The sequence below is a fragment of the Tamandua tetradactyla genome, chromosome 2 (genome assembly GCF_023851605.1).
Source record: "Tamandua tetradactyla isolate mTamTet1 chromosome 2, mTamTet1.pri, whole genome shotgun sequence".
NCBI classification, from domain to species: Eukaryota; Metazoa; Chordata; class Mammalia; order Pilosa; family Myrmecophagidae; genus Tamandua; species Tamandua tetradactyla.
The window spans coordinates 60,986,164-61,013,313 of record NC_135328.1 but is presented as its reverse complement, the minus strand read 5'-3'; the positions used below and the strand labels follow the sequence as shown (position 1 = coordinate 61,013,313).

Genomic DNA, 27,150 nt, shown 5'->3' with positions numbered 1-27,150 from the left:
CCTACCCTACCTCCAGACTCTGAGGAATGTGGAGTATAGGAGAAAATAAAACCTCCCTCTGAGAAGGCTGTTAGAACAAGGTATAGGAAATGAGTAGAGAGGAAGTTGAGATGTAGGGAAGTTTTCTGATAATCAACAATACATTTTAGTGTATGTGCTGCCAAAGTGAGCACAACAATACATTTTAAAGAGCTGAGGGGAAAGGGTTGGGAGGACAGGGATGGATGTGGGGCAGGGGAGAGGGAGTACCCTATTAGAAGATATTCAGAGCAGTATTGAGGTAAGTGTTTATGCCATGCTGGAAATGAGAGGCTTGACTTCTGGTGGTGAATCAGGTATATAGTGGCACACGGGCCTAATAGGATTGGTCCTGAAAGTCAAAGCACAAAGCAAAGGTAAGACTTGGAATTGCAGATCATGGCCCCCGAGCCTGTGGATGAGTGAAGATCTCCTTGCAGCTGGTAAAGCCACCTCTTGTGGAGGTGAGGAGCCAAGACTGTCTGAAGTAGCGCTACTTACCTGAGAGCATAGTCTGGCCATCTCACAAGTATCCAGCAGTCAGTAAACCTAAATGGGAACCCATTACCACTTCCTCAATATACTTCTGTTTTTCTCCATTTTGAGTATTATTGTCATGACCCACTCTGTTTCAAACAGGAAACCTGGGATCATATTAGATTCCTTCCTCTAATTTCCGCTTTCAAAATTGCTCACTATGTTGTATCTGTTCCAATGAAAATTCCAGCAGGCATTTTTGTAGAAACTGAAACTTATTGTAAACTTCATATGCAATTTCATTGGACCTAGAATATTCTGTAAAACTTTGAAAAAGAACAAAGTTGGAGGACTTCTATACTCCCTGACTTCAAGAATATTTTAAAGCCATAGTAACAAAGACTGGGGTTGGACTCAAGACAGGAAAATAGATCAGTGAAGCAGGATAGAGATTTAATCAGTAGAGCCACATATATAATCAATTGATGTTTTTACAGAGTACAAAGACACTTCAGGAACGTGTGCATATCTTGAAGGTACTGATGGTTTCAGGAGGATATACATATGTCAAAACTTATCAAATTGTACACTTTAAATGTATACAATTTATTGTATGTCAATCAACCTCAAGTAAAGCTGTTTAAAATACAATCTCCCTGACTTGAGAGAACATTAGAGCACTTTCTTTCCTACCAAAATGAACTTTGATCCATATCTCATACCATACACAAAAATTAACTCATAGCTGACCAAAACTTAAATTTTAATTCTAAAACTTTAAAATTCCTAGAAGAAAATATAGAAAATCTCTTTTACCTTGATTTTGTATCTTGATGGGTTGGTTACAAAGTTTTATGTATTTGTCAAAGCTCAGTAAGTTTATGTACCTGATATAATGAATTTTATTGTATGTAAATTTTACATGAAAAACCGTAGTGATAGGTTGAATTGCAGTTCATTATGTACATGATGAAATATTTAGGGGAAACTACTGATGTGTGGAATTTATTTCGAAATGCATTAAAATTAAGATGGATTAATGAATGGATGAAGGCATGGACAGGTCAATATGTGATAAAGCAAGTATAAGAAATACTAATTTTAGAATCTGGTGGGTATAAAATGTTTACTGGAAAATTCAACTTTGATGAAAATTAAAAGTTTTTCAGAGTGGAACATTGGGGAAAAATGGATCCTCTATGAAGTGCTCTCCTTAAGAAACATTTTAACTAATACATGAAGAAAGAATGAAAGACTTAGAAAACCACCATTTTGAAGTCTCCAGTGAATTGATGGATCTAGTCAATGATCATCAAAGGCCACAAGCATCATGAAGGGACAACCAGATGTTATATGGCTCCTGCTGGAAGTACAGAACAGCACCTGTGAAGTATTCTAGCCAAAAAGAATTGAACCTGAGTCTTAATGAACTTCTATGCCTAACTACCGATTTACAGGAAATAATGGGGCCAGAAGAATATGTTAAACCACATAGATGGAATCAGCAGAATCAAACCTTGGAGATTTCTACAGGGCAAATTATTTGTTTGCTTTCACAAATAAATTACAATTTAAAAAGAGAGCAATGGGGAAGAACCTATATATTAAAAGAGAAAGAGAGGGTGCACGGGTGGTTCAGTAGTAGAATGCTTGCCTTCCATGTGGGAGACCTGGGTTCAATTCCTGGACCATGCACCAAAAAGAAAAAAAAAGAGATGAGACTTATCAACAAATTACGGTATGTGGAACTTATTTAGGTCTTAATTTTAACATTACCCCCCCCAAATAAATGTAAAAAATAAAAATTATATTAATCTTTAAAAAGTGAACCATTCATCAACAATGCCATCCTGACCAAAAGGGGGAAAGTGTAATAAATAAGGTATTAGTGGCTCAGAGATTTCAGACAGTCAAGAGGCTACACTGGAGGCCACTCTCACACATGCTTCAGTTAGACATTACTACCTATTGTAACTTGCCAAACTCCAACCAAAACCATTCCTGCCCATCCTAAAGAATACCTAGGGCATTCTATAAGATTCTACAAATATTCCATGCACTAGAGTAACTTTCCAAAACCTACAACGTCTAGATGCGTCCCTGGACCAGATAGATCTTGAAATGCAGAGGGGCCAGCCTCTCCCAAGCATCAACTAGTTCCATCGCCCTATCCCATATTATCAACAGCCTCTTCCACGTGGGGTTATACAGAGAAGGTCAGGCTTAACAAATGAATATGAGTGCCGAATCATTATACTGATGTTTCATTTAGCCTCCAGTACCTTAGAGCAGCTAGAAATGAAAACCTAAAATTGTGAAGTTGTAACCCATAGCAAACTCTGAAATCTGTTCTACAACTAATTGTTGTGATGTAGTTTGAAATTTATTGGTTTTGTGTATATTATTATTTAAAGAGGAGGAGTATAACAGAGAAGATAAGATTTGACAAATGAGAATGGCTGCTGAATCACTATTGGTCTCCAGTGTCTTGGAGCAGCTGGAAGAAATGACAATCATAGAACTGTAACCCATACCCAACTTTAAAATCTGTTCTATGCCTGTTAAAATGTACTTGGAAATTTATTGCTTTTTTGTATATATGTCACATTTCACAATTTAAAAAAACAATTTAAAAAAGTGAGCCATTCATGGGAATTTGGACACTAATTGGATAGTTGGTGATATTAAGGAATTATTATGAGCTTCTTAGATATGATAATGATATTATGAGTTTTTTTCCTCTAAATTTTGGTCTTCCAGACATCATTACTGGAATGTTTACAGATACATGGAGATTTGTAATTCCCTTACTTTTAATCAGTCTTTCATATATAGGTTTGATCCTCTCCTCCATTTAGCGTTGTCTTAGTTTTCCAGGACTGCTCTCTATAAATACCACAGACCAGTTGGCTTAAACAACAGGAATTTATTGTCTTACAGTTTGAGGGGGTAGAAATCAACAGGATTGTGCTGTCTCCAAAATCTGTGCTGTTCTGGCAAGCCACATAGCCATCTCTCTGCTGGTCAGTTTTCTCCTGTCTCCTATACTGACTGCTTATAAGGACTCCAGTCATATCGGATTAGAGTTTGGCCTTACCTAAACTAATAGAATCTTTGAAGATTCTACAAACAAATGTGTTCACATGCAAAAGACTGGGGTTTAGGATTTGAACACGTCTTTGTGGAAGGCATGATTCAATCCATTACAAACATTAAGGACTTTAGCTTTGTTAATAAAGCCTAATTCTGTTGCAGCCCCACAGTTTACTCTCAAGGTCAAAGCCACTTCAATTAAAAAATGATTTAGGCTCTTATTTGCATTTTAATGTTTTCCTTTTAATGGTTCCACTCTGCATTTTCTGCCCTTTCTGACATAAACTGATCTAGAAAACTGAGCAGTTGTAGTGCTCACAGAGACTGGTCAGGGCTGGAATGTGGGATTGTTTTTTTAGGTTTTTAATGTTTGTTTGTCTTACTGGTGGATGTCAGCTTCAGTCTTCATCAAGATTTCTTTAAGGATAAAATCCGAAAACCACAGCAATAAATTCATTAACAACTGATATAGCTTAAAGTGATTCTTGATACTGTTACAGAGAATAATAGGCTGTAGCAGGACTACAGTGTGTTAGGGGATACCTGTAGTTAGTTTGCTGATATATTATTAATGGATCAGTAACCTAGTTTCTTAACTAGGTTAAGTGCCCTCTTGTGTTCTTTCATCTTCTTCCTCCTAATTGGCTGGACAAGTAACTCTTGTCTTAGCTGTTCCATAACTCTTATGTCATCTGCAAAACTCAATAAAACCATATACTTAACACTGATTTTTTTTTCTCTAATGAGTGACTTTTTGTGTGTGTGCTGTGTTGTGGGCGTCACATTTCATTCTTTTTCCATGAGTTTCCATGAAACTCAGATGAATAACCTGTTATTGCAGCATCATTTATTGAATGTTTTTGCTTGTTTGTTTTGGAGTGCATGGGCTGGGAATTGAACCTGGATCTCTCACATGGCAGGCGAAAATTCTACCACTGAACTTCTGGGCACCCCCAAATGAGTGATTCTTTAAATAATGAATATAATATATTTATCCAGGTCTCCAAATTATTATTTCACAAATTTTTAACCCTCTTTCTGATAAAACTAAAAGTTTATGACTGCCACCTAAAATTTTTTTATTCAGCTCTGGGATGGGCCTCCCCCAGTTCTTTGAAGAGCTCGTACTTCTGTATGTGCCCAGGAACCAAGAAGATAACGTATATCTCTGCTGTTTTGTAGTCTCAATACCAAAAAAAAAATCTTTATTTTTTGAAACATCAATATTATAATTGGCATGCTTCATCAATCCACTCATTTCTACACACCCTCCTATATCCTACTTTTACTACTCTGATCTCATCCTTGACACTTTCTTCTTTGCTTTTCCCCCAGTTATCCATGTGGTTTGCTCTCTCACCTCCTTCCAGTCCTTGCTCAAATGTTTATTTCTTAATAACATCTTCCCCAGACTCCAATTTAAAAATTACACCCCAGTTAAGTCCTCCCCACACCTCTTACCCTGATTTTTGTGTGTATATGTGATCACATTCTATACACCATATTTTTACTTCAGCTCATTTTGTCGCTCTGCCTGGCACATTCACAATTTAGTTCTTTGTGGTAACTTATTTTTCTGTTTGTTCACTGTGTGTCCCTTGTACCTTTAAAATGCTTAACACATAGTAGGTACTTAATATCTGTGAAGGAAGGAAAGGAAGGATGAATGCTTGCCATCCATTCTTCAGCTTGGCAAGCTCATTCTGAATGCTCAAACATCTCACATATTTTTGTGATTGTTACAGAAATTTCTCCAGCTAGTCACTATTTTCTGACATACCATGCCATTTTCCAAGTTCATGCTTTTGCTCATGTTGTACCCTTAGCTTGGAAAACCCTCACCACTCCCCACCCACTGCTGCCTAACTCTATCATCCTTTGAAACTCAGGCAACATATTGCCTCTTCCAGAAAACTTTCCACAGACACACCTCACAAACTAGGTTAAGTGCCCTCTTGTATTTTTTCACCTGCTTCCTCCAAACAGCTCTTATGCATTGCTTTTAAGTGGTCTTCTACATGACTGTCTACCCCTTCAGGCCATGAGTTCCATGAGGCCAAGATCTTATTCACTACAATGCCTGGTGTATGGCATAGTACCTGGCACATAGTAAGTACTCAAATATTTGAATTGTGGAATCGACTCAGCTCTGAGTCATTTTCATTGTGACCCTTTTGGAGACCTCCTCATCAACTGATCTTCATTCTAGGAGGTATTCATTTCATGCAGCTGACAGGCAGCGGCAGTGGCAAACAGGTATCTGGGCTGCAGCAAGCTGCCAGATGGAGTACCCTTAAAGATCTCATCAATATCAACAAGAGGCAGAGAGAGGAGATTTTGGTTTTGACATCTGGCATAATAGCTATATGCTTTCAATAAATACTAAAGCAGCTCTTGTCAAGGATGGGCCATGCAGCACTCCACTAAAAAACTTTCCTCCATATTGTGGGTATATATACCATTAATGAATGAATTTTGCCTTTGGATGGGACAAGAATGCACTGGGTTTTCAGCTACTCCCCCTTGTCAACACTATCATCATGTCCACGTTGTTCCTCTGGGGCCCACTGTGGAAAGCCATGATTCCAGGCTGACCTTTAACCTCAATGCACCTTAGGCAGTGGCCTTGCTTCTCTGCTCAAGTCTCTTTTTCCACAGTCCAGCATGAGGCTGGGAGGAGTTGTGGAGAATGCTGACCCATATGAAATGTGGGTTGAAGCTCCTCTATCAGATGGGAAATATTTTCTGCCTCCCGTACACACTCCATCATATGCCACATTGAAAAGAAGGAGGCACACACAGGGCTCTTAGAGGTAAGAAATATATTTTGGGAAAGTCCTGCCTCACCTGCATATTAATGGAAATGACAGTAACAGCCGTTTTCAGGGGGATGCAGAGGTTTGGAAACTCCTTCTGCTGGGACGGGGTATTCTCCTCGTGTAGATCTGTGCCTTCCATGGAGGGGAGAACTGAGACCTGTGATGGATTTTCTGTTTGGGGGGCACAAGTCAGTTGAGGATAGTGCTGGGGGTTGTGATAAGGCTGGCAAAGGACCCAGAAAAGATGGACTGTAGGGGATGTTGGTGGTGCTGATTGTCTGGGAACTGGAGGGTGTTGAAAATGGTCTGCCTGTCCTCAGTCCCGGGAGTCTGGGCCTTGGGGTTCCTTGTGGTGTCCTCCACTTTAGCTCCCCCTGCAGAGTCTTTGGTGCTGGCTGGCCTCCTTTCAGTCTTTTTCAATCTGGCCTCGGCCTCTGTCTCAGCCTCTTGGTGGAGAATCGATTCCTCGTGCCCTTGGCTTTTTATCTCAGAGTTAATCCAGTGTAGGAGGTGCTTCTGCTTATTTTCCAAGTCAGTTTCTGGAGCTTCTGGAAGGGTTAAGGTTTTGTGAGAATGGGTTTCCCTTATCAGACCCTGCAACTTTTAACCCTAGAAAATGTTCCATTCAAAAGCTAACTACAAAACCTGATCCTGGAAAATTAGGCCTTTTAAAGACTGGCCTTGCAAAAACTGGCCCACTGAAGTTTTGTGAGGCTGGCTCTGTAGCCCTGAAATAATTGACCCTGGAAGTCTGGCACCTTCAAATACTGTACCTGCAAAATTTGGCCCGGCAAGTTGGCCTTGTAAAGTCTAGCCCTTCAAGGCCTTGGGTACTGCATATTTGCCACTGCTCTAGATTCCTTGTTTGGAAAAGGTTGTTTATCTTGGTTTAACTGTCTTACGTGTCACTATTTTTTTTGTTTTGATTGGGGGGAAGGGGATTTGTTTTCTTTTTCTCAGTGTTATAGACAAGTTGTAGGAATAGGACAACTGACACTTCTATATTTGTTACTTCAAATTCAAGAATAGTTAATATTTTGACACATTTGCTTAATATCTCTATGTATATATGTGTATATACTATTTTTCTTTTTTTTCTCTGAACCATTTGAGAGTTAATTGCATGTTATTCTTATCAGGCGTTTTGGCCCCAGATAAACCTGGAAGAGGCTATCAGACCTCAAGATGAGACAGAAACTGTTGAAGGTGCTGACAGAGAGCAGCAAGCTTAGAGAATGGAAATGTTGCCTCTAGAGAGCTAAACAGCATTGCTAGCCCCACTTAATTCTAGGCACTCATTTGGCCAAACTAAATTTCATTTGCACTTGTGGGAAGGGATGGTGGCCTAGTGGATCTTCCCATATTTGAGTGAGTGTGTCTTTACAACATTACCCTGGCCTGGATGAGCATCTGCAGCTTGGGGAATTACCATCAGCTGCAGTGAGTTAGAAAAAGTCAGGATTCCTATTGGCCTCTGGAGCTGCAGGCTTGGGGAGACTCATATTGATCAGGGTTGCACTGTTCTGGGCAGCAGCTATCAGATCAACTTCTGGAGGTGTAATTCCAGCAGCCTCTGGGCATGTTCTAGGAAAAATCTGGTTCCCTTTTGAGAACTGAAATGGACTTCCCCAACTAGGAAGTCCCTGGGTCTGGGGGAAGGAAATGCAGTATGTCTCAGAGCCTATGTTGTAAGGTTCTCTGTGTCTGCAGGAATCTCTGGACCACAGTTGGAAAGCTCCACTGAAACTGGAGCTGCCTCTAAAGCAGGTTCCATTCCAAGCTCACACATGGCCACAGTCAGAAATAGGACACTGATTACTGATGGTCAGTTGGAGAGGCCCAACTTGGGGAATGTGGGGAAGAAGGAAGGGCTGACTGGAATGGGAGTAAATTTTAGGTGGTATGGATGACGAAGGGGGAACCACTGAAGAGAAAGAAACCAGGATTTCCCTTTCATGTACTTATTTCTAGAGGCAGCCCAAGGACTCAATGTGCAGAGAAGAGAAACTACAGAAGAGGTAACTGTGTTTCTCTTACAGCTGGCACTGGGACCTCAGCATATCTCCAGGCATTGGAGTAAGGCTTCTAGAAGCTGAAGAGTGGGAGATCACAGAGGCAGAGCTATGAAGTTTTGGATTTGCTCATAGTGATATTTTTTGTCCTGGGTTCACAGTGGATCCATTAAAAGCCAGAAAGCTAGTGCAGGCTGTCTAGACTCTCATGAACTCCACCCAGTTCAGGGGAATAAAAGGTTCCCATGTTTTCAACAGAGGCGAGAGGTAGCATTCAGCATTCACATTTTCCCCCAGGTTTTGAAAAGAATGAGGGCAGTGTGATGCCTTGGAAGCCCTCAAGTGTGGAAATGCATCATCCATTTATGTACTTGAAAAACCTAGGTCAATTGGAGAGGTCCACATTGGGGAATGTGGGGAAGAAGAAGGGCTGACTTAATGGGAGTAAATTTTAGGTGGTATGGATGATGAAGGGGAAACCACTGAAGAGAAAGAAACCTGGGACCTAGGAACAGTAGATGAGCAGGGAATGTGGGGTCACAGGGTGTTTAGGTTAGTGAACTCTGGGTTCAGAAAAGGCAAAGGAACGTAGTATTTAAGGGCTGCTAACCTTGGTTCTCCTGGACAAATTCTGAGTTGCTCTTGCTCCTCTTCTGCTGGCTGACAGGATTCCTAGGCTCCTCAAGGCTCGAGGAGGATGGAGCTTCTGTGCCCCAGGACACATCTGACAGTGGAAATCCCTGCCTGTGCTGCAGGAGCTCAGTGCAGTAGTCTCGGATGCAGACTGTACTGGGTGACTTGGTGGCTGGCTGGCTTAAGGATTTCTGATCTGTTAACTGTGACAGTGTGGGGGTTACGGATGCCAGGGAAAGCTCTCGAGACTGCTGGGAAGGCTGCTCCAGACTCTTCTCAAAGGAGCTACTAGACATGGACAAAATATCTAGGCAAGAAGAGACCAGCGATGCCTCCGATGAAATGGAGGAGATCATGGTGTTCTCACCCACCAGCAGTTGCTGAATCTCCAGAGCCACAGCATTGCAGACGTGGCAACAGGGATCCGTACACAGGAGCCGCCGCACACTTCCCTCCCGAGGAAGCCAGCTGTGGCTGGGAAGGGAAACGTGGCAACCATTACTGAAGCACCCTCTGCCTCCTTGGAAGAGTGTAGCCTGGGGGGATAGGCCCTGCCCTCCCCTAGTCCTGGAAGCCCTAAGGCCTACCCCACAGGAGTCTATCCCTCTTCTTTCCTCCCTATGATAACGGCATTCGGCAGTTGTAGGCCACCTTGACTGAGGATCTGGGGCTTGGACTACCCAGAAGGGCTGGTAGGACTCAAAGCTGAAAGTTAGGGGGCTAGTTTTTGCTAACCTGTATTGAGAAGCTTAATTAGTAGGGAATCAGGGTGATGCAAGAGCTAAGTGGTTATCTGATGGGGTGTCACCAGGTAGAACTTTGGGTCTGTCTCTTTTGGGGTTGAGAAACAAAGCCTGGAATTCAGCTTTTCCATACTATGGAAAATGAGATCCTTTCATGAGAACTGTACGTTTACGTTCTGGGGACTGTCCTTGGTCCTGTGCACAGCATCTCTTGGGAGACATTCCTGTTCCCGTGAGATCCATGAAGAGGATAAGAAGTTAGACTCCTGTCTGAGAACTATCCCAGGAAGTGTTCTCCCCAAAGATGGTCCAGGGGATTTATGTCAGTAGGGTCCAGCCAGACTCAGATGAGCCTGCCTTTGAAAGGGTATAGGTGCAAAGTGAATAAAACAATGATTATTTATTTGTGAGAAATCCAATCTCTTAACTGGATAACTTTCATTATGGCTGATTTCAACCCCAGGTAGAGGCATTTATTACTTATGCACTACTTAGACCTGAATTCCCAGTCTAATGTAGCTATAGCACCAAAAGTGGAATTGGGAGATTCTTCCCTCCTAAGATGTCTGACCTCCGTGCCCTAACAACCCCCTCAGCCTGTGAACTAGCTTCTATGGAGTGGCTTCCTGTCAGCCATTATCCCTCTCCTAATCCCTGTTCCAGGCCACCAAGGTGAGAATTAATCACAGGGCAGGATGGAGCTTGGAAGACACCCATGAGCAAGGGATCACCTTTTTATGAGAGAGAGAAGCTCCCATGGCTTTTCAGCTTCTTCCTGGGAAGCTCTCCTAGCTGAGAAAGCAGAAGACAGTGTTACATGAGATGGGGGAAAATTAATGGACACACTATAGGAAACTAAATAATAAGGTCTTTGATTCTGAGTGAAATGAGACTATAAACCCCAAAAGTCAATGCTCTAAGTTGTGTCTGTGTACAACTTAAACATTTATGATGTGGTCATTCCTAATCACCTTTTCATCTTCACAACCACAGTGTGAATGATCATCAGTGTTGTGTCTATAACAAGACTGAGATGAGAAGTGCCTTCCACAATGTCATATAGCTAATTAATGACACAGTTAAGAACTTCTGCCCTACTCCCAGTGGTGTAAGGTTGAGGATCCTGAGATATTCCCAGGTTCTGATTTCCATCCAAAGACATTTTTTCAATAAGTTTTCAGTTTGGGAATTGGGACCTTTGATGGTTAAAACGCCTGACTCCTGAATATCAGAGAGAATCAGAATTCATGGGAATCTCACCCATAGTGGAGGGGATTCAGAGGAGAGATTGGGACTTTACCTCTTGATGTTCTATCTCTAGCCCTTTGTCTGACTCTTCGGTGACTCTTAAAGACAAAAAGTTAGAGTGTGAAACTGGAACACTATTTTCTTTTCACATGTAACATAAGACAAAACCCATAAACAGTATGTAATCCTTTTCTATATACCAATTTTATATACTCGTCTACATTTCCTTTCCCTGCTCCTCCCTTTACACTCATTTCCCATTTCTGCTTTTTTCTGATTCACTTCAAGTCTCTTCCATACTCCATACCTCCCACTACCCAATGCAAGTTTTACGGGGGCACTTAGAATGAGTTAGCAGGAAAAGTGAAACAGAATAGTGTCAGTGGTTTAAGTAATCAAATGACTTTAGCCATCAACAACAACCAACAAATTCACCAAATGGGCACTTTCGTGGGATCCAGTATGGAAAACCCCACAAAAAAGTTGTAGGTAAGAGTAATAAGTGAAAGTGAGGGATAAAAATTTTCTTGCTTGACACTTAATCAGTTCAGTCATTAATATAACAAAAACCTACCCGGCAACAGCTCCTGGTAGGTTCCAACTTTAATCCTTGGTGGCTCCTTTTCACTTTCCAAATAATTAGGATAAGGATGAAGATGGAACCATAGGTATATAAGGGATATCCAACATCCCACAGAACAAAGGTAGGGCTCAACATGATCTAAACCTCACTAGCTATCCATCTTCCTAGACTTCCAGAGTCTTGGAACTTAATGTCTCCAGATTCTAGATCTTGTCATATTTGCCTCACAGAAGATGGAACCAGATCAAAAGACTGCATCATCACAGAGTCGTAAAGTTTTATTTTAACAAGACAGACATAGCTTCACATGTCTTTATTTGCTTAGAGAAGCTCATGTATGATTTAGTGTTTAGATGAGGGTGTCTTGTTTGTATTGGTTGCAGAACCTGAGACTAAAGGTGTCACAGTTATAGTTAGCACATCTCTTCTGATGCTCCCACATCCTGATGGCTCACTTCACTCCTTTATGACAATAATAGTCACCCATCCTGGATAATTGAGTCTTTAAGCACACAGTTTGCCCTTTAAGAAATATTTTGAACTCCATCAACTCTGTCACTTGTACAAGGAAGATAACAGAAAACACACACAAGATTATGGGGCAGTACCATCTTGTTAAGACTTAGAAACAGAGTTTAGATGTCATAGGAAATGTGTGGTCAGTATTGAGAGGTTCAGGAAGAGGACAATATCTGATGTAACAATTAAAGAACAAGTTGCTCATCCTTTTAAATATTCTGAGAGTTAAAGAAGGACTCTTTCAAGTCTGTGTGGTTAGGCTTGCAGATGAGTGGAAAGAATGTAAACACTAGCTTCCATGGAGGTACATGAATGAGGCTCACTTCTGGAGGTCTGTCCAAGGCTTGTTCCAGATCTGCCTCTATAGATCTTAAAGCATCCCATCCAATTATGGAGATGGATTATTGACAAGTCTTTTAATTACAGGCCAAATTTGTGGCTCTTTGATTTACTCTGCCACGATTGTTATATTTGGCTAAAAGAGTTTTTTGAAAATCTGTGTTTGAACTCTTTAGGTATGCAGGGTTTTTCCTGTTCAAACCCAGTATCTCAATACTATATGTCTACTGATTTATACAGTACTTTCACTTATGGCCACTGTGAATGTTGTGATATACCTCTGTTTCAGTTTGTTAAAGCTACCAGAATGCAATATGCCAAAAATGGAATGGCTTTTATTAAGTTACAAGTTTATTGTTCAAAGGCCATAAAAATATCCAAACTAAGGCATCCATGGAAAGTTACCTTGACTCAAGGAAGGCCAATCTGGAAAGGTACATGGCTAGCATCTGCTGGTCCTTGTTCTCGGTTCATTGCTTCCAACTCGTGATGCTACTGTTTCCTCTCTAAGCATCTGTGGGCCTTCACTTAGTTCCTCCAGGACACAACTCTGGGTTCTGGCTTGCTTAGCATCTCTTGGAAAGGTGTGAGATGGACTCTGCATCTCCAAACATCTGTGTCTGCATCTAAGGTTTCTGCAAAACGTTTCCTCTTTTAAAGGACTCCAGTAAACTAATCAAGACCCACATTGAATGGGGAGAGTCACATCTCCATCTAATCAAAAGGTCACACCCACAATTGAGTGGGTCAGTCTCCCTGAAAACAATCTAATCAAAGATTTCCACCTTAAACAATAGATCTGGCCCCACGAGATAGGATCAGGATAAAAACATGGCTTTTCTGGGGTATATAATAGTTTCAAACTGGCACATTCCACTCTCTTGACCCCCAAGGGACAAGTTCTTTCCATATACAAAATACATTCACTCCATCACAATGTTACAAAAGCCTTAAACCATTTCACCTACAATCCAACATCAAAAATTATTTATTGGCATGGCCTGTCCTAAGACAAAATTCTCCTCTAACTCTGGACTTGTGAAATTCAGAATAAGTTATCTGCTGCCAATATACAAAGGAGGGACAGTCATAGGACACATGTTTCCATTTCCATGGGGAGAAATCTAAATGAAAACGGGTCACTAGACCCAAACAATTCTGAAAACCTGCAGGATAAGCTAAACTGGATTTCAAAGTCTGAGAGTCACTTATCATCAGGCCTTTAGAAAGCAACAGTCCCACCCTTTCCAAAGGCCTATGCAGCAGTCCTGTTCTCTCCAAATGCTGTAGTGAGGGTTGCAACATTTGGGCACATTGTGGGGATCACCTTTCTTTTGGTTCAACCCTCTCCAAGCATGGGGCAGCACACAGGCTCTCTGCCATCTCTGGGGCATGTGCTCAACTCCTCCAGAACAATGGGGTAACTGCCAGGCTCCCCCCAATTCCTGGTTTATGCGCTCCACCCTTTCTGAGGCCTGCAGTGGCAAAACTCTTCCTGAGCAATGAAGAGGAAGGCCTGCCCTCTGCTTCTGGGACAAACTCACCGTCTGCACATTATAGGTGGTTCCACTCTCCTGGCCTGAGATTTCCTGGCTCCAGACCTTAGCTTCCATGGTTCTGCCTCTGAAGTCATTTTTCCTTCAATTTGTCCCTTTTCTGTCCCTTTTAGTCCAGACTAGCAGTAGTTCCATTTATACAGATCCCACACACTTTTGGTTTTCTATGCAATATGCAGGGGCCACAACCATCAAACAACAGGACTTTCCTACAAATCCATTCTGGATAACTCCATCTCCAGTCTTCACTTGTCCTGCTTCCATGTTTGATTAAATCTTCATATGGGGCCTTATTCACTAAGGTCTCAATTTCTGGAAGCCCAGAATTTTCCAGACCATCAGTTTCTGGTTTCTTTGTACCCAAGAGTTCAGTTCTCAACTTATATCTTTCCTGTCATATTTTACTATAAGCTACAAGGAGCAGCCAGGCTGCATTTCCCACAATTAGTTGGGAAGATTTCTCAGCTAAGTATCCCAGGTCATCACCTTTAAATTCTGACTTCCATCCAACAGCAGTACTCAGTTTGGCCAATTTCTCTGCCACTTTAAATCACGGGTCACCTTTCTTCCAGTTTGCAATAGCACATGCATTATTTCTGTCTGACGGCTCATCAGAAATATATTTAGAGTCCATATTTCTACCAACAGTCTCTTCAAAGCCTTCTCTATCAAGAGCCTCACAACTCTTCCAGGATCTTCCCCTTACCCATTTAAAAAGCCACTCCAACATGTTGGTATTTGCAAACAACAGCACCCCACCTCTAGTATCAAATTCTGTTTTGGTTTGTTAAAGCTGCCAGAATGCAATATATCAGAAATGGAATGGCTTTTAAAAAGGGAATTTATTTAGTTACAAGTTTACAGTTCTAAGGCCATAAAAAATCCAAACTTAGGCATCCAGAGAGATACCTTGACTCAAGGAAGGCTGATTGGGAAGGCATACGGCTGGCATCTGCTGGTCCTTGTTCCTGGTTCATTGCTTCTAGCTTCTGATGCCTGTGTTTCCTCTCTAAGTATCTATAGGCCTTCACTTATTTCCTCCAGCACACAACTCTGGATTCTGCTTTGCTTGGTAACTCATGCGAAGGCACATGGTGATGTCTGCTGGGCTCTGCATCTCCAAACATCTGTGTTTGCATCTAAGGTTTCTACAAATGTTTCCCTCTTTAAAGGATTCCAGTAAACTAAAGACCTGCCTTGAATGGGCAGAGTCACATCCCTATCTAATCAAAAGGTCACACCCACAATGGAGCGAACCAGTCTCCAGGGAAACAATCTAATCAAAGGTTTCCACCCTAAACAATAGGTCTGGCCCCACAAGATTGGATCAGGATAAAAACATGGCTTTTCTGGGGTACATAATAGTTTCAAACCAGCACAAGCTCCAACAGTCCAGGATTTCTGAATTTCCTTGAGAAAGCCATCCCTTGTGAGAGTGATCCCACAGCCAAACATTTTTAAAGATGAAAATCTCTGAAGAGGTTATTTGGTCCTTTGTCCAGCATTCAGTCCCTGACCACTCAGTATGTGCTTAGCCATAAGCTTTTTAGTGTCAAGGGCACAACGACATTTGACTTTATTGCATACTTACTCATAGGACACTTAAAAATCTAGTTTTAAACGCAGGACTAATTCACATAAAGCAAGAGTCAACAACTTATTTCAGATAATTTTATGTACTCACTTTTGAGGCTCAGATCTCAATTATAACCTTTTTTTCCCCTCTGTTCCTCATACCCGTATTTTTTTTCTTTTTTGTTTAAATTTCAAAGCACAGAATAACAATTAGTTGTAGAACAGATTTCAGAGTTTTGGTGTGAGTTACAATTTCACAATTTTAGGATTTTACTTCTAGTTGCTCTAAGATACTAGAGACTAAAAGAAATATCAATATAATGACTCAGCAGTCATACTCATTTGTTAAATCCTACCTTCTATGTATAACTCCACCATCACCTTTGATCTTTCTCCCACTTTTTGAGGGTATTGGAACTATGCCCATTCTAACTTTTTCATTTTGGAAGGGGCTGTCAATAATTTGGGATAGGGAGATAGAACTAGTTGATGTTCTGGAGAGGCTGACCCCTCTGCATTTCAGGACTTATCTGGTCCAGGGACCCATCTGGAGGTTGTAGGTTTCTGGAAACTTACCCTAGTGCATGGAACCTTTGTAGAACCTTATGTAATGCTCTAGGCATTCTTTAGGGTTGGCATGAATGGTTTTGGTTAGGGTTTGGCAAGTTATGATAGGTAGCAATATTAAACTGAAGTGTGTGTAAGAGTGACCTCTAGAGTAGCCTCTTGACCCTATTGAACTCTCTCAGCCACTAATACCTTATTTGTTACACTTCTTTTCCCCCTTTTGGTCAGGATGGCATTGTTGATCCTGCAGTGCCAAGGCCAGGTTCATCCCTGGGAGTCATCTCCCATATCACCCCTGGATGTGATGTCCCTTGTAGGGAGAAGGGCAATGATTTCAGTGGCAGAGTTGGGCTTAGAGAAAGAGAGGCCACACCTGAACAACAAAAGAGGTCCTACAGAAGTAACTCTTAGGCTAGCTTCTCTGCTTATATACATAAGCTTCACAAGAGCAAGCCTCAAACTTAAGGGCTTGTCCTATTGATTTGGGCGTGCCTATTATTTGAGATGGTATCAGGGGTTTCCCTGGTGGTGAAGTTTAATAGCTATTTTTTTCTCCCATCCCTTAAGGGACTTTGCCAATACTTTGTGATTAACTGCTTAATATATCTTGGGATGTATCCAGGCATTACATTAAGTATACAGGTTTAAAGGCCATCATTCTTATTCTGGGCTCCCTGTGTTTGAATCGTTTAAATGATCTGTCCAGACAGGTTGAGTTATATTATGTGCTACAGATAATTTAGGTTCTGGACAAAATAAACCTTTCTTTCTTTGGTCTCAAAGAGAAGATGAGGTTCTAAAACATAGACACAATGTCTTACTCATTCCTGTATTTCTGAATTACCTAATCCTGACCTGATTGGCTTTGTTCTTATCTCCTAATACCAGGTTATACATGTATAAAACAGTCTCTCAAAATCCAGAAATAACAATTACCACTCCAAACTAAATGTGACTTGTATAAGAACTTACAATCTAGGCCCCTGTTTACTTAAATGTATTTTCTAAATGAGACCCTACAATATTTGCACTTTTGTTTCTGGCTTATTTTGCCTTACCAAATGTCCCACAGGTTCATTCAAAATGTTGCATGCCTCACAACTTTGTTCCTTCTTGTAGCAACACAATATTCAATCATATGCATACCCCATCATTCACCAAATCTACTTCTCAGTTGGTGTAAACTTCAGCCACCTCCCTTCATTGGGCATCCTGTATAATGTCCAAAGTCAACAGGCCATCAGCACTCTCAATTTTAGATAGTTTCATTGTTCCCAAGAGACAGATAACCAATAAATGTGTTGGTTGTAGTGTTAATCAGTGGGACACATGGGTGTATACAACCCCTTCCCATCATGTTAACCTTCAATATGGTAATGTTACTTATAGACCCACTAGTGAACTGCCTTCACTTCTATCTATTCCCTTTTATCAAATATAACCTTTTAAGAGGGAAAACTCAGAAAGAATCAGTGGGTCTAAAAGTGCAGACTGTGGGGAAAAGGAGGGCATCCAAGGTGGGAGAGAAACTTACTAACAACTAGAAGAACTGAGGCGTGGCCCATGGATTTCCGCCTCTAAGCAGAGGTGCGGTTGGGTGAACTGGAGAGGAATTGTAAGGAAGGAGCGGCAGGCATAAGGCCTCTTGAAGTAGGACTTTTGTGTTTATTCCAATCACTAAAATTAATTGATCTTTTAAAGTAAACATGCCTATACGTAGGAGAAAATTCAAAGGGCACAAGAAGGTACATAGTATGTCTCTTTCCCATCCTTTTCTCCCACCTCCTATTTTTCTTCCCTAGATCCAGTCACTCCTGTTAGATTATTGTGTGTCTCGCACAGACAAAAATAAATAAATTTTCATGTTTTTCTTCACAAATGGAAGCATACCATAGATTTTTTTCTTTATCTTATTTCATTTAATAATATAAATATCATAATGCATATTATTTTCTTTCGTGTCTGTACTCTCTTCCTTGATATGGCTATAATGCAATTTACCTTCAGTGCCCTATCTTTTTCAGCTCTTTTTTAAAAGTTTCATTCATACATCATGCAGTCCATCTGAAGTGTACAATCAATGGTTCTTGGTATAATCATATACTTATGCATTCATTGCCACAATGAATTTGAGATCACCTTCATTTCTTCAAAAAATCCCAAAGCTCCCATACCCCTTATTTTTTACACTTAGCTTTGGTATAGTGCCTTTGTTACAATTGATGAAAGAATATTACAACGTCATTAAACTATAGTCCTTAGTTTGCATTAATTGCATTTTCCCATATACCACCCTATTATTAATACCTTGTGATAATGATGTATATTTATTCTAGTTCATGTAATAACTTTCTCATATTTTTACAATTAACCACAGTCATCATCCACTATAGGTTTCGCTGTTATACAGTCCTGTTTTATCCTCTAGCTTTCCTTCTAGTGACATACACGAACCTACCCTTCCCCTTTCAACCATACTCACACTCAGCATCGTTAGTTATACTTAGGAGTATTTAATGCCCTTTTAGTGGATATGTAGTTATAGTCTTTGCCCTAATAATGTTGACATGAACTTCATAAGTCTTTGTATTCATGTATGGGCATATATGTAGGAAATATTCCTAAGGATGAAATTGCTGGGTCAAATGATGTGTGTATTTTAAATGTTTGATATTGCCTGATTGCCCGCCAATTGTAGAAATTCACATTCAAGTATTTTTTAAGACTGCTTCCCTTCTCATATCCCCATTGATTTCGTTTTTCCAAATTTTTCTCTTTGGCTATTTGAGAGGCGAAAACTATTATCTTGTAGTATAAGTTTATTTGTATAAATTTATTGTACAGGAGCTTGTGCATCTTTTGTATATCTATTACCTTTTCTCCGAAATATGTGTTCATATTAATTTCTGATCTTTCTACCAGATTATCTTTTTCTTATTGACTTATAGGTGCTTTTATATTGTAAGAAAATGAGCCCTTTGTTATATGTATTGTAAACTTTTTTTCATTTGTCTTTTGATGTTTGTGATGATTTTGGCCAACCATACATTTGAAATGTTTATATGGTTTAATTTATCAACCTTTTATGTTATGTCTTTAGTTATTTTATGTCACAGTTAGAAGGGCCTTCCCCTTTCTGAGATTATAGAAATTCTTCCTGCTGTATTTCTTCAGAGTACTTTTAAAAGTGATTTGATTTCTTATGCTTACATCTTTGATTTTTCTAAAATGTAGTTATTTTTATGACAGCTTTATTGAAGTATAATTATATAATAAACTACATGTACTTAAAGGAACAATTTGATAATTTTAACACACGTATACACCTTTGAAATCATCACTGCAATCAAGGTGGTAAATAATACATCATCCTCAAAACTTCCCTCATGCCCCTTCTGTAATCCTTCCATTTACCTTTCCAAGCTCCCCCTTTCCCTAGCAACTACTGATCAGTTTCTCTCACTACAGATTAATTTGCATTTTCTACAGTTTTATACAATCATATAGTATGTACACCTTTGTGTCTGGCTTCTTTCACTCAGCACAGTTATTTAAATATATCCATGCTATTATGTGTATCAATAGTTATTCCTTTTTATTGAAGATTAGTATTCCATTGTACAGATGTACCACAATTTTTATTATCTATTCGCTAGCTGAGGGTATTTGGGTTATTGCCATTTTGGGTTATTACAAATAATGTTGCTATGAATATTCGAGTATTAGTCTTGATATGGACATATATTTTCTATTCTCTCGGGTAAATATTCAAGAGCTAGAATGACTAGATCATGTAGTAAGTACTGCCAAACTGTTTTCCAAGATGGTTCTACCATTTTTAAATATTTATTATTCTTTAATTTCTTTAGAGAAACAATTCTAACATTTGATTAACAAGAACACACATGTAATTCTGGATTGTACTATTTTATATTCACACCAGCAATGTATGAGAGTTCCACTTTTCTTACATCCTTGCCAACCCTTGTATAATTGTGGTTTTAGTTTGTGTTTCCTAATGTCTTAATTTTTTACTCTTAACAAAATGGGAAAAATATTTGGACAGATGTTTCACCACAGAAGATATATGAATGGCACATAAGCACATGAAAAGATGATCAATATAATTAGTCATTAGGGAAATGCAAATCAAAATCACAACAAGGTACTCCCTCACACTCACTAGAGTGGCTATTATTTTAAAAACAGAAAATAAGAGGTGCTGGCAAGAATGTGAAAGAATAGGAACCCTCAAACACTGTGGGCATTTAAAGTGATTTAGCTGCTATTTAAAACAGTTACGGGCTAGCAATTCCGCCCCTACATAGATATGTAAAAGAATTTAAAGCAAGGATTTGGACAGATATTTGTACACTAATTATGCTGATTTGAAACTATTATGTACCCTAGAAAAGCCATGTTTTAATCCTGATTCAATCTCGTGGGGCCAGACCTATTGTTGAGAATGGAAACTTTGATTGGATAGTTTCAATTGAGATGTGGCACACCCAGTTGTGGGTGTGAACTTTTGATTGGATTGTGTTCTAGTTTGCTAGCTGCCGGAATGTGATACACCAGAAATGAAACAGCTTTTAAAAGGGGGAATTTATTAAGTTGCAAGTTCACAGTTCTAAGGCCATGAAAATGTCCAAATTAAAGCAAGTCTATAAAAATGTCCAAATTAAGGCACCAGCAAGAGGTTACCTTCACTCAAGAAAGGCCGCTGAAGTTCGGGGTTTCTATGTCAACTGGAAAGGCACATGGCAAACATGGTGACATCTGCTGGCTTTCTCTCCAGGCTTCTTGTTTCATGAAGCTCCCCTGGGGACATTTTCCAAAAGTCTCTGGCTACGTGGGCTCTCATGATTCTCATGGCTTTAAAAAGGGACTCTCTCCAAAATATTTCCTCTTTTAAGGGATTCCAAGAAACTAATGAAGAACTAACTAGTATGTGTGAAGTCATATCTTCCTTTAATCTAAAGTTAATACCCACAACTGGGTGAGTCACATCTCCATGGATGTAATCTAATCAAAGATTCCAACCTACATTATTGAATAGGAATTAAAATAAATGGCTGCTCCCACAAGATTGGATCAGGATTAAAACATGGTTTTTCTCGAGTACATAAATCATTTCAAACAAGCACAGATTGTTTCCGTGGAAATGTGACATGCCGAACTGTGGGTGTGCCCTTTTGATTAGATGGAGATGTGACTCTGCCCATTTAAAGTGGGTCTTGATTCGTTTCCTAGAATCCTTTAAAAGGGGAAACATTTTGGAGAAACCTGAGATGCAGATGCAGACAGATTTTTGGAAATACAGAGGCAGCAGGAGCTCAGATCTGACTAGATGCAGACCTTGGAGATGCTTGGAGTGCTGACAGAGAGAGGCCTAGACAAGGACATTTGGAGATGCAGAGCCCAGCAGAGGTTGCCATGTACCTTTCCTTGAGATGTTAAGCAAGTCAGAATCCAGAGTTTGGCCTTCAGAAGTTAAGTGAGGGCCCACAGAGACTTATAGAGGAAGCTACTGGAACCAGAAGCTGGAAGCAATGGAACCAGGAACAAGGATCAGTAGATGCCAGCCATGTGCTGTCCTATGTGACAAACATTGGCTTTTCTTTGGTGTTAAAGTGTCTTTCTCTGGATGCCTTAGATTGGACATTTCTATGGCCTTAAAACTGTAAACCCGTAAATTAATAAATTCCCTTTATAAGAGCCATTCCATTTCTGGTAGCATTCCATTAGCGTTAACAAACCAATACACTGATGTTCTTAGCAGCATGATTCACAACAGCCAAAAGGTGGAAGCAACCCAAATATCCACTGGAAGATGAAAAGATAAACAAAATGTGGTATATACCTGCAATGGAATATTACTCAGTTTTTAAAAGGAATGATGTTCTTGGAGATAGCATAAAATAGATCATGTTCTCCATGATCTGCCAATCTTTGCCTTTTAATAGGAAAGTTTAATCCATTGACATTGTGCTGGTTTGAATTTGTAGACCCCAGAAAAACCATGATTTTAGTCTTCATTCAGTATTGCTGGGTGGGAATTTTTAAACTGTTCCCATGGAGATGTGACTCACATGATTGTGGGTATTAACTCTTTTTTTAAAGTTAAAAATGCTTCCTTTATGACATAAAGCCAATACTGCTACTTCTAAGTTCAACTGTTTGTGCATCTCTATATTGTCCAAAGTGTTATGCCTGTAATGTTAAAGACAGTCTACCTCAACGTGTCATCAGTGGTTGCTTCATGTGAGTGCGAAGCATCACACATGTTCCCCATTTCACACACAGTCAACAAACGGCTCCAGGAAATTGACAAGTTTTCTGAGGCTCCAAGAGTTTACTCCAAAGTAAACCTTAAAGTCCCCCACACCCGACTGTACCAGAAGCAGCCAAGTTCTGAAGGAAATGCAGTTAATGCTCTCACAGATGTCCTGGCCTGCCCACATGCTGTCCACGTTAATCAGGTATATTCCAATGGAGCCCTAACTCGCACTCTAAGGAGATTTAGGTGTTTCAGATACTGCACACTGTCCCGAGGACACACCATGGTTTCTAAGATGCAGGGTCATGCGATCAGTCTCCTGGCTGGTGCCTGGGGAGCCCAGGCACAGGAACTGCTTCCTGGATTCCCACCAGTGCTCAAAACAGTGCTCAGCGAGATCAGCGTTTACTCTGTGGGCAATTGTGAGGCAGTCTCCACTGGGTACGAGTGAAGACTGCCTGACTCAATCTTACTGTAGTTAGTGTATTAGTGTTATTATATGCGGTGGGGAAAATTCTTTTCCATTACTCAAGCTCAAGGAAAAATAAAGAATTTGGGCCAAGATTATAACCAGATTATGACCAATTCTCCAAGGCAAATAGACAAAGGAACTGCCACAGTTAGAATAATTCTCTTCACATAGCCCTGTACTGTTTTATGAACTGTATCCTTAAAAATCCTAAGCTTAACAATAATCCGTACATTCCAACTCATCAGAACAGACGTTTGGCCAAGTAAGAATTTAATTTCACACCAATACTATACTTTAGAGTTTAGATTTATTTAGGGCCATTTGCACACGTTTATAAAATACTTAGTTTGCTCTAGAAGATGACAAGACAGCTCCCCCTTCAGTGAGACTCTGGCCTAAATATTTATTTGCTTTACTTATATAGCAAGAGGATAACAATAAACACGGAAGCTTTTGATTTGTGGCACTGAATGACAATCTACACAGGGCATCCTTCAAAAGCTACAATTAAGGATCTACCTAGCTTTTCAGCAATACAAGCCCGATAGAGGTCTTCTGGCCCATTTGTTTGACACTTGTGTTTTAGGCCTTGGAATTTCTTTTGATTGCATCCTTGGAGCTCGTGTAGATCATTTTACTTTTCAGAGGTGCCAATTCTGATGCCCACAAAAAAACATCAACTCCTCTTTTCTGGATTCCTTGGTTTCAAAGCTTGCATTATACAAAGCATAGCGACAATCTTTTTCAGGAAGCATTCCCACAAAATGCTTGAAAGGATTGGTTATGGTTACCCCTACATCTCCAACCAAAATTTCTTTGCCTTCTACGATGATGCACTTTTTATCGGCACTGAGACAAAAAATGACAGCCTTTTTTCTTTTCTTGATTTCTTCCGGTGTAGAGCACTTCCGAGCTTTCATGTCATAAAAAATGTGGCATACTTCATCAGCAACTTGTACTCCTGAGGCCACCTTCACCACACTGGTCACAGAGAAGCAGGGAATCGAGCAAGCAGGCACTGAGTCTGCAGAGAGTCATCCTCACAGAAGCTGCAACAGGTGAGTGAGGGAGGAAGAGAGGTGGAGCATGAGTCTACTAGTTCTAACTTTTGATTAGAGGGAGATGTGACTTCATCCATTCCAGGTGGGCCTTGACTGGAATCCTTTAAAAGAGGGGAGATTTCTGGAGAGAGTCCCTTTTTAGAGCCATGACAGAATGGCCAGAGCCACAAGGAGAGCCCATGCTGCCAGAGACCTTTGGAGATGAAGAAGGAATTCGTCCCTGGGGGAGCTTCATGAAACAAGAAGCCTGGAGAGAAAGCTAGCAGACATCACCGTGTTGACCATGTGCTTTTCCAGTTGAGAAAGAAAACCTTAACTTCATCGGCCCTTCTTGAGTGAAGGTAACCTCTTGTTGGTGTCTTAATTTGGATATTTTTATAGACTTGCTTTAATTTGGACATTTTCATGGCCTTAGAACTGTAAACTAGCAACTGGTTGAATTCCCCTTTTTAAAAGCCATTCCATTTCTGGTATGTTGCATTCTGGTAGCTAGCAAACTAGAATAGACACTGAAGGTAATAATTGATAAGGAAGTATTACTTCTAACATAAAGAAGAATTTACTTCTACCTTTTAGCTATTTGTTTTCTCTATGTCTTTTAGTAGGAAAGTTTAATCCATTGACTTTGAAGGCAATAATTGATAAGGAAGTATTCACTTCTATCTTTTAGCTATTTGTTTTCTCTATGTCTTGTACATTTTTGGTCTTCAATTACTCTAATACTATTTTTTTCACATTTAGTTGATTTTTTTGTAGTGTACCATTTTGATTTCCTTCTTTCCTTTTCTCTATATATTTTTAGTTGTTTTCTTAGTGGTTACTTTTGTAATTACAATTAACACCTTAAACTAATAACAGCCTAGGTCAAATAGTACCAACCTAGCTTCATTAGTCTACAAACACTGTATTCCTATATATCTCCAACCTCCCCCTTATACTGTTATTGTCACAGATTATATCTCTATACATTGTATGCCCATTGACAGAAATGTTAATTATTGTTTTACACATTTGTCTTTTAAGTCATATGGGAGGGACCAGTTACAAACCAAAAGTACTTAATACAGGATTTTATTTGTATCTATATAGACCTTTATACATGTTCTTTATTTTTTCTTATAGCCTCAAGCTATGTGTAGTATCTTTCAATTCAGCCTGAAGGACTCCTTTTAGCATTTCTTGTAGAGCAGGTCTTCTGGTAATGAACTCTTTCAGCTTTTTTTTTTATCTACAAATGTCTTTATTTCTCCTTTTTTTTTTTCGCGTGGGCAGGCACTGGGACTCGAACCTGGGTTTCCAGCATGGCAGGTGAGTATTCTGCCACTGAGCCACCTCTCCTTAATTTTTGAAGGACAGCTTTGCTGGATATAGAATTCTTAGTTGACAGGTTTTTTTTTTCTTTAAAGACTTATAAATATGTTATCTCACTGTCTTCTGGCCTCTATGGTTTCAGATAAGAAATCTGCTGTTAATCTTATTGGCAATATCTTGTACATCACAAGTTGCTTCTGTCTTGCTTTAAAATCCTTTGTCCCAGGATTTTGACAATTTTACTATATCTTGGTTTAGATCTCTTTGAGTTTGTCCTACTGGGAGCCTACTCAAAATGGATCATACATTAAATATAAAACTAAAACTATAAAATTTACAGATGAAAACAAATGAGAAAACCTTTGTGACTTCTGGTTAGGAAAAGATGTCTTATAAACAATTCTGTAATTAGAATCTATAAAAGACAAATGGATAAATTGTACTTCATCAAAAATTTAAGAACATCTGTTCTTCAAAATATCATGCTAAAGAATGGGAAGATAAGTCACAGGCTGGCAGAAAATATTGCATATAATATCTGAAAAAGGATTTATTCCAAGAATATATAAAGAACTCTCAAAACTCAACTCTAAGAAAGCAAACAGCCCAATTTAAAATGAGCAAAAGATGTGCACATACACATTATTAAGAAGTGGTGAGGCAGGGATTTTTCTGTGTGTCCCAGGGTTCCTCCCAAAACTACAATATACTTACTGAAGGGCTTCCCTGATTCCTAGCTGTATTACTATTCCTTCATAACAAATTACCCCAAAACTTAGAAGCTTAGGACAACACACATTTATTCTCTCATTGTATCTATGGGTCAAGAATCCATGCATGGCTTAGCTAGCTCAGCTGCCTCATGGTCTCTCACAAGGTTGAAATCAGGGTGTCATCCTAGGGTCTGCAATCTCAGCTGTAGATTTAAATGGTGAAAGATCTTCTTCCAAGTGACTGCTGGCTTCATTCAGCACCTCAAACCCTGGACTGAGGACTTCAGTTTCTTGCTGGCTATTTGCTAGAGGCTACCCCCAATGCCTTGTAATGTGGGCTTCTCCAACATGGCAGCTTCCTTCATAAAAGCATGCAAGCTAGAAGTCATAATCTTTTGTAACTTAATCATGAAGTGACATCCCCTCAATGTTGTCATATCCTATTGGTCAGAAACAAGTTACTCAAGGACAGGGAATTATACAGTGCCACAAATATCAGAATGCAGGGTTCAGTGGGAGCCATCTTAAAGGCAAAGAAAATCTATTTCTCTGGGTCAGTTTTTTTCCTTCCTGAAATCCAATACATATTTCCTTTTAATCAAATTATTTGAACACACTATCTCCAACCAATTATTTTGGCTAATGATAGTTCTGATGTGAAAGCAGCGTTCCTATGTCTATCCAGCATCTATGATGGCTTCAAACAATCTGAGCTATGATGGGGTCCCCACAGAGCTGTGCACCTACCTTTGTGCTTACTGCCTTATGGAATGACCTTTTTTCCCTTATCCATTGCAGAAACTCTTAAACCTTTTTCAAGATTTAGCTTATACAACACCTTTTTAAAAAGTCCTCCAGTGGGACTTCCGGGTCAAGATGGTGGCTTAACAACGTGCACATTTTAGTTCGTCCTCCAGGACAACTACTAAATAACCAGAAATAGTACAGAACAGCTCCTGGGGCCACGTCAGTGACCAGATACACAGCATACTCCAGTCTGGACCAGCTGGACCAGCTGCAAGCACCCCCCAGAACCGTGAGTTCCCAAAGCTGCAGCGGCCAGTGCCCCTCCCCCACAGGCCGCTTCCCAGAGGGGAAAGGAAAGGGCTTTACCAGCAGCAGGGACTGGGC

General features: G+C 40.0%; 1 protein-coding gene and 1 pseudogene across 2 annotated transcripts in view; both read right to left on the bottom strand.

Annotated features, from left to right (window-relative positions):
• Positions 1-11,848, bottom strand: part of LOC143673389 (protein SPATA31F1-like) — a 33,774-nt gene extending 21,926 nt beyond the window's left edge. The window contains exons 1-5 of one of the 2 annotated variants that reach the window (XM_077147840.1): positions 11,618-11,841; positions 11,096-11,141; positions 10,527-10,587; positions 9,030-9,526; positions 6,394-6,955 (exon numbers count right to left, since the gene is read on the bottom strand). In XM_077147840.1, coding sequence (XP_077003955.1) covers positions 6,597-6,955; positions 9,030-9,526; positions 10,527-10,587; positions 11,096-11,141; positions 11,618-11,761 — 1,107 coding nt within the window. In that variant the 5' untranslated portion in view covers positions 11,762-11,841 and the 3' untranslated portion in view covers positions 6,394-6,596. Of the gene's footprint in view, positions 1-6,393; positions 6,956-9,029; positions 9,527-10,526; positions 10,588-11,095; positions 11,142-11,617 lie in introns of those variants that run through there. The other variant, XM_077147841.1, reaches the window with a different exon arrangement.
• An 11,391-nt stretch (positions 11,849-23,239) lies between these two features.
• On the bottom strand, positions 23,240-23,985 carry LOC143660491 (destrin pseudogene; annotated as a pseudogene).
• Between the last annotated feature and the right edge of the window lie 3,165 nt (positions 23,986-27,150).